Source organism: Mirounga leonina, unplaced genomic scaffold, assembly GCF_011800145.1.
Source record: "Mirounga leonina isolate KUSES-001 unplaced genomic scaffold, KU_Mleo_1.0 Mir_168, whole genome shotgun sequence".
Taxonomy (NCBI): Eukaryota; Metazoa; Chordata; class Mammalia; order Carnivora; family Phocidae; genus Mirounga; species Mirounga leonina.
Window position 1 is genome coordinate 19,203,819 of NW_023270426.1, and position 17,419 is coordinate 19,221,237.

The window sequence follows — 17,419 nt, forward strand, 5'->3', positions numbered from 1 at the left end:
GGGCGCCTGGGTGGCTCAGTCGGTTAAGCGTCTGCCTTCGGCTCAGGTCATGATCCCGGGGTCCTGGGATCGAGTCCTTCATCGGGCTCCCTGCTAAGTGAGGAGTCTGCTTCTTCCTCTACCCTTCCCCCCTGCTCGTGATCTCTCTCTCTCTAATAAATAAATAAAATCATTAAAAAGAAATAAAAATAAAAGATAAACTTAGGAGTTTTTTTTTTTTTTTTTAAGAGTTTATTTATTTATTTGACAGAGAGAGAGATAGCGAGAGCAGGAACACAAGTGGGGGAGTGGGAGAGGGAGAAGCAGGCTTCCTGCCGAGCAGGGAGCCCGATGCGGGACTCGATCCCGGGACCCTGGGATCATGACCTGAGCCGAAGGCAGACGCTTAACGACTGAGCCACCCAGGCGCCCCAAACTTAGGAGTTTTATTCATTAAAGTTTTGATATTATTTCTCCATACTGAATAACCCTTTTTGGTTTTAAATTGAAAAGAAGTGATTTTGGGGCACCTGGGTGGCTCAGTCGTTAAGCATCTGCCTACGGCTCAGGTCATGATCCCAGGGTCCTGGGATCGAGCCCCACATCAGGCTCCCTGATTGGCGGAGAGTCTGCTTCTCCCTCTCCCACTCCCCCTGCTTGTGTTCCCTCTCTCGCTGTCTCTGTCTCCATAAAATAAATGAATAAAATCTTAAAAAAAAAATGATTTTTCTAAGAGACTTTAATATAAATTTTTTAATATAGTTGTGCCTTACTATCATTTATGTGTTTTCCCCAAAGGTGAAAGAAGAATTCGTGTTCATACTTTGTGTTTGCCTGTAGTTTCAACTCTGAATGAAGTCTTTCTTGGAGCTGATGTTCAAGCAATTTCAGGGTTATTGGCCAATATGGGTAAGGATCATTATCAGCTATTGTAAATATTTCACAAATAATAACATTAGAAACATTAGAAAAATCCACATAGTTTTATTTTCCTTTAAATAAGTAGCTTTAAAGGTTTCAGTGTTTTAGATCTTCTGTATGCCTCCTAAGTAACTACTTGAATGAAAGGCTCTGTTGCAGTTTACCTGATTTTTAAAAAAAATTTTTAAGAGCTTTATTGGGATATAATTTATGTACTACTTCGCATAACCCATTTTAAGTATACAACCCTATTTACAGTGTATTTACAGAATTGTGTGGCCATCATCTCAATCTGATTTTAGAACTTTTATCACCCCAAAAAGAACCTCATGCCCATCAGTAGTTACTGCCCACTACTCTCCTTCGCTCACTGGTTTTCGGCAGCTACTAAACTGCTTTCTTTCTCATAATCTGCCTATGATGGACTTAAATACCATATTTTACTTAATGTTCAATACTACTGGTTAATAGCTTTTTAATGAGCTCTGTAACTTGGATTACAAGAGACTTTGAACTGTAAAGATCTTTAGACTTGGGAGTCTTGGAATTCAGGATTAAAAACCAGTTTACTCTCACAGATAAGTTTGCAGCCTTGGTCAGATCACATGAGCTAGGAGAAAATTTACTGATACCTTCACTTCTTTACTTCCATATCAGATAGAGTTGCCTCCTTGAAGTTTTTTTGGTCCTTTTTCAAATACATAGAGCTTAACATCATTTTGGTTCTTGCTTTTTTTCTCCTTCAGGAAAGATGCCATTGCGTCCATTTGCTTCACACTCAGATCTGTCTATATTAGGAATAATTACTCATTTTCTTGCATTTCCTATTGGGAAATTTTTTTCTTTAATGAAGCCTGATAAAGAATCCAACGCTATTTTAGTCTCATATGCTGTTGAAAGTTAAAGATTGTGACCTACGAATTTGAGGGTCACTACCTTTATATTTTGTTGAACTAATACGTTTAGTAATCATACGATTATTATCTTTATTATCATCAACAAGAACTATATTTCAGGCATTATTTGTAGATTTAAAAAATTTTTCACAATTTGCCTCACAAATACTGATTTTGTTATAAATTTGATTTATGCACATTTTTTCACATTTTATCAAAATCTTAAATCAAGGGGCACCTGGATGGCTCAGTCATTAAGTGTCTGCCTTCGGCTCAGGTCATGATCCCAGGGTCCTGGGATTGAGCCCTGCATCGGGCTCCCAGCTCCACGGGAAGCCTGCTTCTCCCTCTCCCACTCCTCCTGCTTGTGTTCCTTCTCTTGCTGTGTCTCTGTCAAATAAATAAATAAAATCTTAAAAAAAAAATCTTAAATCAAGAAGTCTTCAATTGAAGTCTTAAGAGTTACTATTGGGGCACCTGGGTGGGGGTCAGTCTGTTAAGCATCCATCTCTTGGTCTCAGCACAGGTCTTGATCACAGGGTCATGAGTTCAAGCCCCGTGTTGGACTCCACGCTGGGCGTGGAGCCTACTTAAAAAAAAAAAAAGAATTGCTGTTGACCAGGTAACAGTGGTCTTCTTTCTTGGCTATGTACAAATTTGGTTATAGCAGTTAATATCATCACTTTATTGATTGTATTTTTGAGACCACATGAGTTGAATTTAGTTCTAGTTTGAGAAGTCTTCAAAACAATAATAGCGCTTTTAGTGTTTAAATTTTTTTTGAGTGTGCAGAAATGCACATAAACAGTGGCATGACAGGTGATAAGAATCATCTAAGTAGCTCTCCAAGGGCTCTTTCTTTTTTTTTCTTTTAAAGATTTTATTTATTTATTTGACGGAGAGAGCGAGCAAGAGAGGGAACACAAGCAGGGGGGAGTGGGAGAGGGAGAAGCAGACTCTCCACTGAGCAGGGAGCCCGATGTGGGGCTCGATCCCAGGACCATGGGGCTCGATCCCAGGACCCTGGGATCATGACCTGAGACGAAGGCAGATGCTCAACTACTGAGCCACCCAGGCACCCTAAAGCTCTTCCAATAAATACAAAATTCTCTGTGAAGAAAGCATGTGTGTTTAGTTATAGAGTTTTTTCTTTCCCTATGGTGTATAACATAAGATGGTGGATTATAATTAATAACACCTTAGATCCAACAAGATAGAGTTTTCCCATTTTACAGATAAGGAAACAAGCTCATGAAGGTTAGATTCCTTGCCATATTGTCATATGACTAAGAAATAGAGACCTATTTCAGGAGAATGGTTTGATTTGGTTTGATTCTTCAAACTATGTGCTTTTAACTGCTTTACTTGGCTCCTTCTGTGTGTAAACAAATTGGAGAGAGAATTTGTATACTGGGAAAAAAATTACATCTCTTGTATCTTTAACAGTGGGGTAGCTAAACTTCTCTCTTTTCTCTTGTTGTCCCCACCTCCATCTCTGTTAGCTGTTGACAGGTCAGTGACTGCCAGTCTGAGTGATGCTCGGGATGCCCTGGTGAATGCTGTCATAGACTCTCTTTCAGCTTATCGTTCTTCAGTCCTAAGTAACCAACAGCCTGGACTCATGGTTCCTTTTTCTTTGCGGCTTTTCCCACTCTTTGTGTTGGCTCTTCTTAAACAGGTAAGAGAATCAAAACCAGAAACTAAAATAGTGAAAATGTCAGTAGCCCAAATTTTTATCCTGTGAACCAATAAACACTTGTATGTATTACTTAAAGCCATTTAAGTTTTCTGAGGACAGTGACTGACTCTTACTTGAACCTTGAACGAATTTGTAACCCAATAAAGTTATAAGATACTGATTTAAAGCACGTGCCTTATTTGTAAAAGGGATGTTCACCAAGTATTCACTGACATTATCAGAGATGTCAGTGATGATCGGTTTTCCAGTTTTCCAGAACAAGAGCTGTATACTTTATTGCTCATGCAAGAAGTCACACATGAAACTCTTTTGGCTTTTTCCTGCTCTCTCCAGTATTTCAGCCACATACTACTACTTAATCTTAGATATGCGCCCTCATACCTGTGCACCTATTTCCATGACCTGCATTGTACTTTCCTATTCCTGTGTTTGAGCTTAGATGTTATCTCTCTGGCAGTTGCCTTTCCATCTATGGTCTTTTAGAGTTTTTTATTTGATATTTATTACTTGTTTGTCTCCCCTGCCTGCCCTTTGCCCCTACCACTGGCAGGTAGAGGAGGCTTATTTTTCTAGTATCCAAAATAAAATGTCCAAGCTTGTATACTTACGGTATAAAGTTTATTAATTTTAAATATATATTTTATAAATTTTATTAAATTTATAAATTTATTAAATTTTATTAAAAAGCTCATGTCAATAAATCACCTGGGAGAGCATCCCAGGTTCCAAAATTGATGAAGACTACTCTGATCTTGTCAATTTGTATATTTTTCTGAACTCCAGGATTGACTGTCTGGTGTATGTCATCTCTTCTAAGAGAGAAGAGCAACCCACTCATACTAATAGGATGGCTTTTGGATCAACTTCTAGTTTCTTTAACTCAAATTGTGTATTTCCACTTCTGAATATAATGTTAAATGCAGATAAATTATATAAATACTTAAATTTTAACTTAAAAATCTGAGCTTTTCCCTCTTTAGGTCTTTCCTTAAATGCTGTCCTTTCACTGAGGCCTGATCTCCTCATTTAGTGTGCAATGTTCCCTAGCCACCCTAACCTACATTCTTTACTTCTCTTCCCTCCCTTATTTTTCTCCATAGTATTTAACACTGACATATCAATATTTTGCTTGTTTATTATTTACTTTTCCCTTACTAGGATTTTTTGTCCATTAGGGCAAGGATTTTTATCTTTTTTGAAAAGTTACCATTTTGTCCCAGCACCTAGAACAATTCTTAGTACATAATGGGCTCTCAGTAAATAGTTATTGAATGATTAAATAAACTTTCCTTCTTCCATTTCCCATAATATTCTTTCTTCTTTCTTCTTTCTTAGTGACTATTAACATACTAATTTAAAAGAGTGGGGCACCTGGCTGGCTTAGTTGGTAGAGCATGTGACTCTTTATCTTGGGGTCATGGGTTTGAGCCCCATGTTGAGCGCAGAGCTTACTTAAAAAGAAATTTTTTTTTTTTAAAGATTTATTTATTTATTTGAGAGAGCGAGAATGAGAGAGAGAGAGAGAGTACATGACAGGGGGGAGGGTTAGAGGGAGAAGCAGGCTCCTCGCCGAGCAGGGAGCCCGATGCGGGACTCGATCCAGGGACTCCAGGATCATAACCTGAGCTGAAGGCAGTCGCTCAACCAACTGAGCCACCCAGGCGCCCCTTAAAAAGAAATTTTAAGAGCCTTTGGGCCTCAGGCTGGCTCCTTCAATAGAGCATGCAACTCTTGATCTCCGGGTTATGAGTTCAAGCCCCACCCACGTTGGATGTAGAGATTATTAAAAAAAAAAAAAATCTTAAGAGCCTTTTCTAATCTTCCTTTATTTATAATCTCATTGCTGCTCGCTCTCTGCCTGTTTCTACTACTTTCCATCAGTAGAGATGTTTACAACTTTTTTAAGATTTTTTTTTAAGTAATCTCTACACCTACTGTGGGGCTGGAACTCACAACCTCAAGATCAAGAGTTGCATGCCCTACCAACTGAGCCAGCCAGGTGCCCCAGGAATGCTTAAAACCCTACCCCAAAACTTTTAATATTCTCCATAAGCTAATATACCAGTTAAAACTCAGTACTTAAACACCAGTAAAACTTATTTACTACTTTTATTCTGCTAGGTAACTATCCTCATTTGTATTAATTTTTCTCGTTGATTTTTAAGCTTTATTGTGGTGTTCAATTTCTCTAACTATGGGAGAAACAAGGATAGTTAACCATTAGTCATCACCTAGCATTTATGAAACACAGATCTTTAGTCCTTCGTTTGTGTTTTCATTTTATCATCTGCAGTATAACTTTATTCTTCTCATGCTATTATTTAGATTTTTATATCATTATCCCTCTATGGCAGATAGAATGTTTAGATCTATTTCACTGATTAGGAAACACCAGAGAGACCTAATGACTTTGCCATGGTCAGGTAATTAGCTTCTTTCAGGTGGCAATATAGCCATAATTTAATAGATGTGTGACTTCTTAAAAGATACTTAACAGAATTAATTAAAAGAATAATTAACAAGAAATTTGCTAATTCTGCCTGAAGATATTCTTTTAACATCTGATATTTGCAAAGCTTTGTTTATATTTGTTATTAAGTATCCCCCCCCTTTTTATGGGGCGTGGTGTTTTGTTACAGAAATCGTTTCAGACTGGGACAAATGCACGTCTAGATGAACGCATTTTTGCCATGTGTCAAGTGAAAAATCAGCCCTTGGTTTACCTTATGCTCACAACTCATCCTAGTTTGTATAGAGTTGACAATCTTTCAGATGAGGTAAGACTGATTACTTTTTCAGTGGCTATTTCTTGGAGGTTTATAAACCTAATTATACTGGTTCATTGTAGAATGAGGCAAGTTTTGTTGTTGTTGTTTTTAAGATTTATTTATTCATTTTACAGAGAGAGAGAGCACACATGGGGATGAGGGGGTGGGCAGAGGGAGAAGCAGGCTCCCCACTGAGCAGGGGGCTGGATGCAGGACTCCATCCCAGGACCCTGGGATCATGACCTGAGCCGGAGGCAGACGCATAACAACTGAGCTACCCAGGCGCCCCAAAGAAAAAAATATTTAAGTTGTAACATTATTTGCCCCTTTATGTCCTCATTCTTTCATATGGATCTTCTCTAGGAGAGTAGAAAACAGAGCCACTGATGGCTCTTCTTTCCCACCAGAGAAAGACAAGGTTCTTTTTTTCTTTCACATTAGAACACCTCTAGGGGAAATTTCTGAATGGCTATATTGAGTCAGTGTATGTTCTTTGTGCTGCTCCCCACATGCCCTAAGGTGAGAGGTCTTAAGGTAATGTGATTAATACTCCCTCTTAAAGCTAAAGCCTTGGGCGCCTGGGTGGTTCAGATGGTTAAGCGTCTGCCTTTGGCTCAGGTCATGATCTCAGGGTCCTGGGATCGAGTCCCGCATCGGACTTCCTGCTCCTTGGGAGCCTGCTTCTCCCTCTGCCTCTCTCTCTCTGTCTCTCATGAACAAATAAATAAAATCTTTAAAAAAAAAAAAAAAAAGCTAAAGTCTCATGCTGGAGGGGGCATACTGCTTGGTAGATCAGTATTTTATTTGCTTCCTCCTTTAGGTAAGGTTTATGAAGCACCTGAGTTCAAGTACTCCAAATTTTTTTGGTCAAAAATTAATAGTTATGAATATTTAAAGGTGTGTGTGTGTTCTCAGAGAACAGTATTACTGTCCATTATAAATGAGAAATTTACATTTCTGGCCTTAATAAATTAATGTCAAACTGAATAGAACTATTAAAATCTCATTTGCATTGGGCTCACACATAACCTAAGCCACACAATCAGCCATTATTATTAACTAAATTCCAGACTTCATTTGGTTCTCATTGAAGTTATTTATTTGTTCAGGATACATGGGTATTGGTTGCATTTAATTTTTTTTTTTTAAGTTTTTTTTTTTTTTAACAGATTTTTATTTATTTGACAGAGAGACACAGCGAGAGGGAACATAAGCAGGGGGAGTGAGAGAGGGAGAAGCAGGCTTCCTGCTGAGCAGGGAGCCCAATGTGGGGCTTGATCCCAGGACCCTGGGATCATGACCTGAGCTGAAGGCAGACGCTTAACGACTGAGCCACCCAGGCGCCCCCTATTTATTGTATTTTTTAAATAATAGTTAAGATCAGAAGTTAATTTGGCTTTATTGGGATTCACAGTGGGTTTGTCTAGATAACAGATAAATATTTCATCTTCTTTATATTTAAATATGAATAACTGATTTATCTAAGTTTCAAAGTCTCAAAGGTAACATTAAAAAAATTTTTTTTTAATTGTGACTACATATTACCATGTCAACAAAAATTCTTGGAATGCAAAGATTTGGTCAGAGGCAAGGGAAAGCTTTAGTGCTGTAGAGTTTGCAAACCAGAAGTCTGCTCTGAAGGGGAAGGTTTCAGCTCAGGGTTGAATAGGCAAAAATTATAAGTTCTGTGTCATTAGGGGTTGTTCAGCCTGAGGTCCCAAACTGCAACTTTAGGAGCAGAGTGACAAATTGGATACAATTCAGTATTTCTCATAGCAGCTTCAGGATTTGGCAGTAGCTGCAGAGCCTGATAAGATGTGTGGCAGGGGTCTGCAAATTTTTCTGAATTTTGTGTGGGCTTGCCACCTCAGGCTGTGTTGTCTGGTTTTGTTCCCCATGGGCATTTGGTCTGATAAAAAGTTTAGTTTTTCTCCCTTGATATGAGGGAACCCATCTTGTCAGCTGTTGCTGTCTAATTATTGGGGTATTTTATTTTTACTTGCATCAAAAAGCTGTAACTTTGGGGGCACCTGGGTGGCTCAGTCGGTTAAGTGTCTGACTCTTGATTTCGATCAGGTCATGATCTCACGGTCATGGGATCGAGCCCCACGTTGTACTCCACCCTCAGTGGGGAGGGAGTCTGCTTGAGATTCTCTGTCCCTTTCCCTCTGCCCCTCCTCTCTCTCTCAAATAAATAAAGTCTAAAAGTTTAATTTTTTTTGCTTAATTCCTCAGGGAGCACTCAACATCAACGATCGCACCATACCTCAGCCACCTATTCTTCAGCTTTCCGTGGAGAAGCTGAGCAGGGATGGAGCTTTCCTCATGGATGCAGGCTCTGTGAGTAGTCGGCTGATCTGGGTCGTTACCTCTGCATACTATTTATTATACCTTCATTCCCTTTAATATCTCTTTTCCTGAACAGGTTATATGCTATTTAATCTATGTATTTTATTATGAGCCACCTTCTCCCTCCATAGCCTCTTTTCATGATAAGCATAAATGTCTCATCATGGTAAAAAGTAATTATTATTAGTTCAGTTGATAATAATTTATATGTTTAATAATAATATGTTTAGTAAACTTACTAAACATACTTACCATTTTGATCTTTTAAAACATACTCAGTGGTAAAGGTGAGTCAGCAGCTCACTGTTACACATGTCTCAAAATGATTTTCTTCCTGTCCCCAGGTACTGATGCTTTGGGTTGGAAAAAATTGTGGACAAAATTTTCTCAGCCAAGTTCTAGGAGTTCAAAACTATGCATTAATTCCACAGATTATGGTAAGACTGTCTTAACATGATTGTGATTGTGGTAGACTTACAGGACCATTTAATTGGTCTATGTATGGCAGGGTCCTTTTTTTTTTTAAGATTTTATTTTTATTTATTTGTCAGAGAGAGAGAGAGCACAAAGCAGGGGGAGTGGCAGGCAGAGAGGGAGAAGCAGACTCCCCGCTGAGCAGGGAGCCTAATGTGGGACTTGATCCCAGGACCCCAGGATCACGACTTGAACTGAAGGCAGATGCTTAACGACTGAGCCACCCAGGCGTCCCTATGGCAGGGTCCTTTTAACTGCTGCTTTGGAGTAAGAACTGATCTAATTGCCACATAAGCAAATGACTTGTGATCGGTGTCAGTTGGATTAATATATATTATTGAAGAAAGTAATAATGAACTCTGTCACCAGTTCTGTAACCATGGACAAGTCACTAACTGCCTCATTAGTAAATTAAGATTGTTCTTGCTTATGGAGGAGTAACTGAAATGATCCACAAGAAAGCATTTGTTTAGCTCTATAGCATTTGTTTGGATAATTTTCGATTTTAAAGTTAGAATTAGGTAGGGGAGCCTGGGTGGCTCAGTCAGTTAAGATCTCTAGGTGATTCATATACATGATAAAGTTTGAGAAACACTGTAAATGATGCCTTAGATATGTGATTCAAGTAAGTTGGATATTGCTGGTTTTTGTTCAATAGACAGACCTTCCAGAACTTGATACACCAGAATCTGCCAGAATAATAGCATTCATCTCTTGGCTTAGAGAGCAGAGACCATTTTTCCCCATACTTTATGTAATAAGGTAAGTTGAATTTTTCATATGCTAATAATGAAATAATTTGTTTAGCTTTACAGGGACCTATTTTGAGTCATACGTGACTATTGCTTAACCAAACCCTTCAGAAAAAAAAAAAATGAAGTTTCATTAATATTACTCAATTATGCTTTATATGCAATTACTAGTAAAGAGTATATTAAAAGCCTCATGACAAATCCACTTTATTTTACTATTATATTTTATCTAATGTATATATTTTTGTCTCTTATTCCTCAGGGATGAGAGTCCAATGAAAGCAAACTTCCTTCAAAACATGGTAGAAGACAGAACAGAATCTGCATTATCATATTATGAATTCCTCTTGCATATACAACAACAAGTGAACAAATGAAGATATTTGACTTAAAGTCATGATAATGCAGTACACCTGAGAATGTGTAATACTTTCCTTTTCTATTAGGTTTGTGGACTAATGTGATGATTGTATGTTCTCACTGTGATTTCAACAAACTATAGCAAATAAAGGACCACAGCAGAGAATCAAACATACTACTCTGAAATACTGTATTTTTCAAATCAAAATAGATCTACGTACATTTGATTGGATACTTTTTTCCTTTGCTGCCAATAATGTTTAAGTTGTTATGGATTGAAATAGGATGAGGCAATATTGCAGAGGCAAAGTACATTTTGTAAAATAAAGACTTCTGTGTTTCAAATGTATTATTTCTCATTTTTTCCTGAAATTTTGGCTGCTACATCTACAACCTCACAAGACTAAGTGTCGCAGGGATGTTACAAATCCATTGATAAATGATCTTTTTAAAATCCAAAAAATTTCAGAAGTAAATAGTATGTAGAAAAGCTAGAACCCATCCCCCACACCTGGTTTTTTTTTTTTAAGGAAGAAAAAGGATCATCATGTTAACTAAAACTAGAGTAAACTAACTCTAGACTAGTTTGAGAAGAATATGAATAATACAGTTGAGCTTTAAAATCTGTCAGTATTCTCTATACTTGAAGAACAAAGTCACTTTGATTTGAAGTGAAAACTAATTAAGTGGTTTTCTGCTTTGACTGCAGAAGACTTGGTTGGACCTAGTATCATATTCTGCAGTGAAAAGAATCAGCTGTCTTCATAAATACATTGGGACTGGCAATGATAATAGGGAGATGAGAAACTTTGGTTATCTTGATCCTTGAAGTGGGCTTTGGTTCATTTCTGCTCTGTGATGTATAATAAAAGTGTTATATTGGTGAATTGATAAAGAAATTAAAGGTTTTTAAAATTCTGTCTCAAATGCGTCAGTAACATTTTTCTAAGGAATTTAATAATTGGAAGCCGCTCATAAGATATTTATTCTTGGATATTAAACTTATTAAAGCATGAATGCTGCTGTTTGATTTGGTGGATATTAAGATTACACAAATCCAATATATTGAAGTTATGGTAGAAATGTGATTTCTGAACATGCTCAAGAGACTGCTTTTTTGATTGAGCCAGAGAAATATTATAGTCAAAACCATTGAGTGGATTTTGTTTACAAATAGGTAAATTATACATTTGTATATTTTAAGTGCTGAGATAGGATATCTTTAAAAGAGTTTGGCCCATTTTTCACAGATTCACCTTGTCTTGTATGAACTTCTTAACGTAAAAGTTGTTCATGTGTAATACTTGATGAAAAGATTTTTGTTTCTTTGTTTTAATGGGTTAGAAAAATGTGTTTACAATCTTGGTCTCATACGATCACCAATGAAATAGTAACTTTCAGGTTTACATCAGTATGAGCTGACTTTAACTGAGTTGTTTGGGGATAGGGAAGAATCAGGTCCCATTAGAGTATACACGACTGCTTGCCTGCTGGATCAAACTAATTGTTTGGGTTTTATAGGAATATCATCTCCCTTAAGCAGTATTAAGGTTTATCTTCAGTATGCGAGTGGTACATTGAACTGGACATTTTCTTGAAAGCTGCTTCATTATTATTAGGAAGCAATTTTCAAGTTGTAGCAAACTAAAATAAATTTATATTTTCCCCTCTTTTAAAGAAACAGTCATCCTTGTGCACTGATGTTTCTTAAAATAACTGAAATACTCTTCTTAATGTGAATTGTAAATGTTGATATTTGTAGGTCCTTTCTTAATAGTAGAGAAGAACCCTCCAGAGGGAAAAATTTGTGCTTCTAGGGACAGTGATCTTCCTTGTGCCTCACTTCAGAACTCTAAGTGGGTATGACTCTTGTTATTGCCACATGCTTTGTTAGTGTATTTCACAAATTTACTTTTAAAATTTCACTTTAAAAATTATTTTAGATAGTGTGTAACATGTGCAATCCAGAATAATTTTATAATAGGTCATAAAAAACATAATTTTAGTTAAGATTCATAATATTTGTTCTCTGGGTAATGAGAGAATGAATGAACCTTTTGGAGATACTGATATTAAGCAATTATTTTTTGCAATACTGAATGTGTTTTTTAGTTGTTTTTTTTTTTTTTTTTTTTTTGCAGTAGGGCACTACCTATCTCATCTTGTATTACTTTTTGATGTAAAGCAACTAATATTTACACTATGCCATATTTTTTTTATTGTAGTTGTAAATTATGAACGATCCTCGAATTTTCTACAGATCTACAACTACTAAAGTAACAGACAAGGGCAATCTTGGTATTTAAATCTGAGCATGGCAATTCTACCATAAAAAGTACTCTATTTTTCTAATTTCTAGGATTTTTAAAATAACATTTCTGTACGTCTGACATTAATATTCACTCAAGCTGTGTACCATTTTAGTTTGCATATACTTGTTTTAATTTAATGTAATGTATTGAGTCTAACAGACTTTTATGATAATTAGAACAAAGGATTTATTTCTTCTAATCAAAGATGCATAACAGCTATTATCTAGGGGACCATCAAATGTGATTTCAAGATTTTGTTAACTACTTCAAATATAATCCTTACATAGAAATTTTAATTTTGTAAAGTAGTGTATAATATTGTAACATTAAATTCTTGTTTCAAATTCAAAAATGTATTGATCTTCAATGTGCTGTGTTAAATCTTGCTTCTCTTAAATATGAGACAAGATTTGTCTTCCTTTTTACAGTTTGTAATTTTCACTGTTTTATTCCTGTAAAAAAAGTCATTTGTAACCCATGCAAATAATCGCTTGAACTGTGCTAACTTATCAATTTGGCTATTCAATAAAGTTATTGAAAGAGCTTACATATAGTGACCTGTTATTTAAAGGGGATAACCTGCCAGTCACTGAATTGTGCCATGTTGTACACCCAAGTTAAATCAATGGAAGGCTTTGGCTGAAAGCACTTTGCATCTAAGCTGGTGTCTGGGAGGTCATAAACTGAATTCTTGATGCTCACTCCTCAAGGATTGCAGGATTTAAAATTCTAGATTGAAAGGTGTTTTTTTTTTAATTCTCGACGTGTTTAAGATAGTACTCCATTGTCTTCTGGACCCTTTGGTTATTGATAGGATGCCTACTGTCAATCTAAATGTTACTTTGAAGGTTATCTATTAGCTTTCAAGATTTTTTTTTTTTTAAAGATTTTATTCATTTATTTGACAGAGAGAGACATAGTGAGAGAGGGAACACAAGGGGAGTGGGAGAGGGAGAAGCAGGCTTCCCGTGGAGCAGGGAGCCCGATGTGGGGCTCGATCCCAGGACCCTGGGACCATGACTTGAGCTGAAGGCAGACGCTTAACGACTGAGCCACCCAGGCGCCCCTCAAGATTTTTTTTTTATCCAGGGCGCCTGGGTGGTTCAGTCGTTAAGTGTCTGCCTTCGGTTCAGGTCCTGATCAGCCCCCATCGGCCTCCCTGCTCAGTGGGGAGCCTGCTTCTCCCTCTCCCACTCCCCCTGCTTGTATTCCCTCTCCTGCTGTGTCTCTGTCAAATACATAAAAATCTTAAAAAAAAAAAAGGTTTTTTTTTTAACTTTTTTAATTTTTTTTAAAGATTTTATTTATTTATTTGACAGAGAGAGACACAGCGAGAGAGGGAACACAAGCAGGGGGAGTGGGAGAGGGAGAAGCAGGCTTCCTGCTGAGCAGGGAGCCCGATGTGGGGCTCGATCCCAGGACCCTGGGACCATGACCGGAGCCGAAGGCAGACACTTAACGACTGAGCCACCCAGGCGCCCCAAGATTTTTTTTTTTTTAAAGATTTTTTATTTATTTATCTGAGAGAGAATGGGAGACAGAGAGCATGAGAGGGGGAGGATCAGAGGGAGAAGCAGATTCCCCGCTGAGCAGGGAGTCCGATGCGGGACTCGATCCCGGGACTCCAGGATCATGACCTGAGCCGAAGGCAGTTGCTTAACCAACTGAGCCACCCAGGCGCCCCTCAAGATGTTTTTTTTTTTTAAATCCTTAATATTCTATAGTTTGGCTACTCTGAGTTTATAGTTTATCTTGCTTGTTTTTCAGAGCACATTTTAATCTCAAAATCCTCGTGTATCTTGAATTATGGAAAATCCTCAGCCATTTTTTTAAAGATTTTATTTATTTATTTGAGAGACAGCATGGGGGGGGAGAGGGTCAGAGGGAGAAGCAGACTCCCCTGGCCAAGCAGGGAGCCTGACGGGGGACTCAATACTGGACCATGACCTGAGCAGAAGGCAGTCGCCCAACCAACTGAGCCACCCAGGTGCCCACCATTTATTTTTTTTATTTTTATTTTTTTTAAAGATTTTATTTATTTATTTGACAGAGAGCAAGCACAAGCAGGGGGAGATGCAGGCAGAGTGAGAGGGAGAAGCAAGCTCCCCGCTGAGCAGGGTGCCTGATGTGGGACTCGATTCCAGGACCCTGGGATCATGACCTGAGCTGAAGGCAGACACTTAACCAACTGAGCCACCCAGGTGCCCCTCTATGGGTTTTTAGTTGCATTTTCTAGCCCCTTCCCCAAAACTAGGGCTCATAGTGGTGTTTTAGGGTTCCCGTCCTGCAGTGATTTGGGGATATCACCATTTCAGTCACCAGCAGTGGGAAGACTAGTTTCTGCCTTCTTTTCTGCCTCCCAACTTAAAAGCTGAAGCCCAAGGCTATGTGGGTCAATAGCAAATGATAACTTGAATATTTTTGGAGGGAGGGAAAACCTCAAGCAGTAAGTTTAGCCTCTGTGTCCCTGTGTGTTGTGTGATGCCTTTTAGTGCTTTTTAGCCCATGGAATGTGCTATCATTACCTGCTCCTGGACCTGCAGCCCAATAGGCACCTGACTTTAGCTCTGCAGTGCTGTTTCTGATACTTTCTATCTGCTAAGATGTTTCTCTTGTTTTTGAGTCTTGCTATTTCTTTTCCTCCCTTCATATTTTTAGCTGTTGTTATTTCTGTGTAAAGAGGGGTCCAAGCATGAACTTACTGCCTAAATTTAACCCCAGAAATTGAATTCTAGTTTCATCACTTATGGCTCAATCTTTTCAGCTTTGTAGCTACACTTTATCAATAAAGTATTATTACTAGCCTGTCTAAACAATGCTACATAAAAGTTAAAAAAATAGGGGCACCTGGGTGGCTCAGTTAAGTGTCTGCCTTCGGCTCAGGTCATGATCCCAGGGTCCTGGGATCAAGCCCCACGTCAGGCTCTCTGCTCAGCAGGGAGTCTGCTTCTCCCTCTCCCTGTGCCTCCCCCCTTGCTTGTGCGCTCTCTCCCTCTCACTTTCCTTCTCCCTCTCTCAAATGAATAAAATATATATATATATTAAAGATTTTATTTATTTATTTGACAGAGAGAGATACAGCGAGAGAGGGAACACAAGCAGGGGGAGTGGGAGAAGGAGTAGCAGGCTTCCCGCTGAGCAGGGAGCCCGATGCGGGGCTTGATCCCTGGACCCTGGGATCATGACCTGAGCTGAAGGCAGAGGCTTAACAACTGAGCCACCCAGGCGCCTCTAAATAATTTTTAAAAATTATACATGAGACTAATTGAAAATGCCATATTTTGACACCTCCTCTAAAAGAAAAATATCTTTGGGGTGTCTGGCTCAGGCGGTTAAGCATCTGACTCTTGATTTCAGCTCAGGCCTTGATCTCAGGGTTGTGAGTTCAAGCCCTGCCTTGGGTTCCAAGCTGGGTGTGGCGCCTACTTAATAAAACAAAAATTAAAACTAAAAGAGGGGCTCCTGGGTGGCTCAGTTGGTTAAGCGTTTGACTCTTGATTTTGGCTCAGGTCATAATCTCAGGGTCATGGAATCAAGCTCTGCATCTGACTCTCCGCTCAGCACGAGAGTCTGCTTGTCCCTCTCCCTCTGCTCTTTCCCCTGCTCATGATCTATCTCTCTCTCTCTCTCTCAAATAAATAAAATCTTTAAAAATATAATAAATAAAAGAAAAATTTCTGCAACTATTCACAAAAGTTTAATCTAGTGCTGTCAGTGCTAGGTTTGGGCAAAGTGGTAAATTTTATTTTATTTTAAAGATTTTTATTTATTCATTTGAGACACAGAGATACAGAGAGAGAGAGAGAGAGAGCATGAGTAGGGAGAGAGGCAGAGGGAGAAGAAGGCTCCCTGCTGAGCCAGGAGCCTGACGTGGGGCTCGATCCCAGGACCCCGGGATCATGACCTGAGCCAAAGGCAGACGTTTAACCATCTGAGCCACCCAGGTGCCCCAAAGTGGTAAATTTTTAAAAAATGAGTGGGTTCACCCTCGTAAAGTCCATAGTGAGGGAGATAGTAATTAATAATCTTAAGTATGCACATCATTTATCAAAGAATCACTTATTGAGAAGTATTAGGGAGTTTAATCAATAAACTACAGAAACCCCACAGGGAAATGGTTCCCCAGAGATAAGTAAGCATATAACATGAAATCTTCACACTTTTAATTCTTACCAAACTAAAGGAGCTATCATGCACCTAAGCAGATAAAATTTAAATTTGGATTCTATAGGCTCTCTTAAATGAAAAAAATATTGTTTATCCTGGAATTGTATTTGGTTTTGGTTCATTGGAACTATATGTCATTAAGTTCTGCACATTTATTATACTTAACAATTATTTCAGTTTTAGAAGTTTTTTTTTAAGACACAGCTATGTAGGTCTGTACACATAGGCAGGACAACCTTTTCTAATGCTTTGTCATTAAGTAGGCATGTCCTTGGGATTTAGCTTTTACCCAGTCAAGGGAGAAAATCCGTTGTTTATACCTTGGCTCCTCTTGTTACTGAAGCCAAAAGATAAATTGTTTAGATTTTTTTACACTTTTTTCCTCAAATTCTTCTGTCTGTACAGGGTAAGGGGACTAACAGTTAAATATAGTATTTCGTTACCTTCTGTTTAGGCCGGTTTCACTTGCTCCCTGATTTTGAGCATGATTGTGTAGCAGGCTTCATTGCAGGAGACCCACTAGATTGCTTCACCCTCTGCAGCCTCAGGTGTCAAGTGGTCAGGGCGCCCTCTCACAAAGGGTTGACGGATGATTGAATTCCTTCATTCTTTTATTCATTCACTTCGTCTTTATGACGAATAGTTGCATAGCAAATGCAGGGCTGCCTTATGACTTTCATGTACCCTACGCACTTCGCTTTAGTGGGCCCCTTCCTCCAAAGAGGCTTTTTTTTTTAAAGTA

The 17,419-nt window shown here is 38.4% G+C and overlaps 1 protein-coding gene across 1 annotated transcript in view; it reads left to right on the plus strand.

Annotated features, from left to right (window-relative positions):
* Positions 1-13,057, plus strand: part of SEC24A (SEC24 homolog A, COPII coat complex component) — a 68,856-nt gene extending 55,799 nt beyond the window's left edge. Inside the window, exons 17-23 of the mRNA XM_035014156.1 lie at positions 778-888; positions 3,299-3,474; positions 6,135-6,272; positions 8,499-8,603; positions 8,957-9,049; positions 9,745-9,848; positions 10,101-13,057. Of these exons, the coding sequence (XP_034870047.1) occupies positions 778-888; positions 3,299-3,474; positions 6,135-6,272; positions 8,499-8,603; positions 8,957-9,049; positions 9,745-9,848; positions 10,101-10,215 (842 nt within the window). The 3' untranslated portion in view covers positions 10,216-13,057. The remainder of the gene's footprint in view (positions 1-777; positions 889-3,298; positions 3,475-6,134; positions 6,273-8,498; positions 8,604-8,956; positions 9,050-9,744; positions 9,849-10,100) is intronic.
* Positions 13,058-17,419: the final 4,362 nt, after the last annotated feature.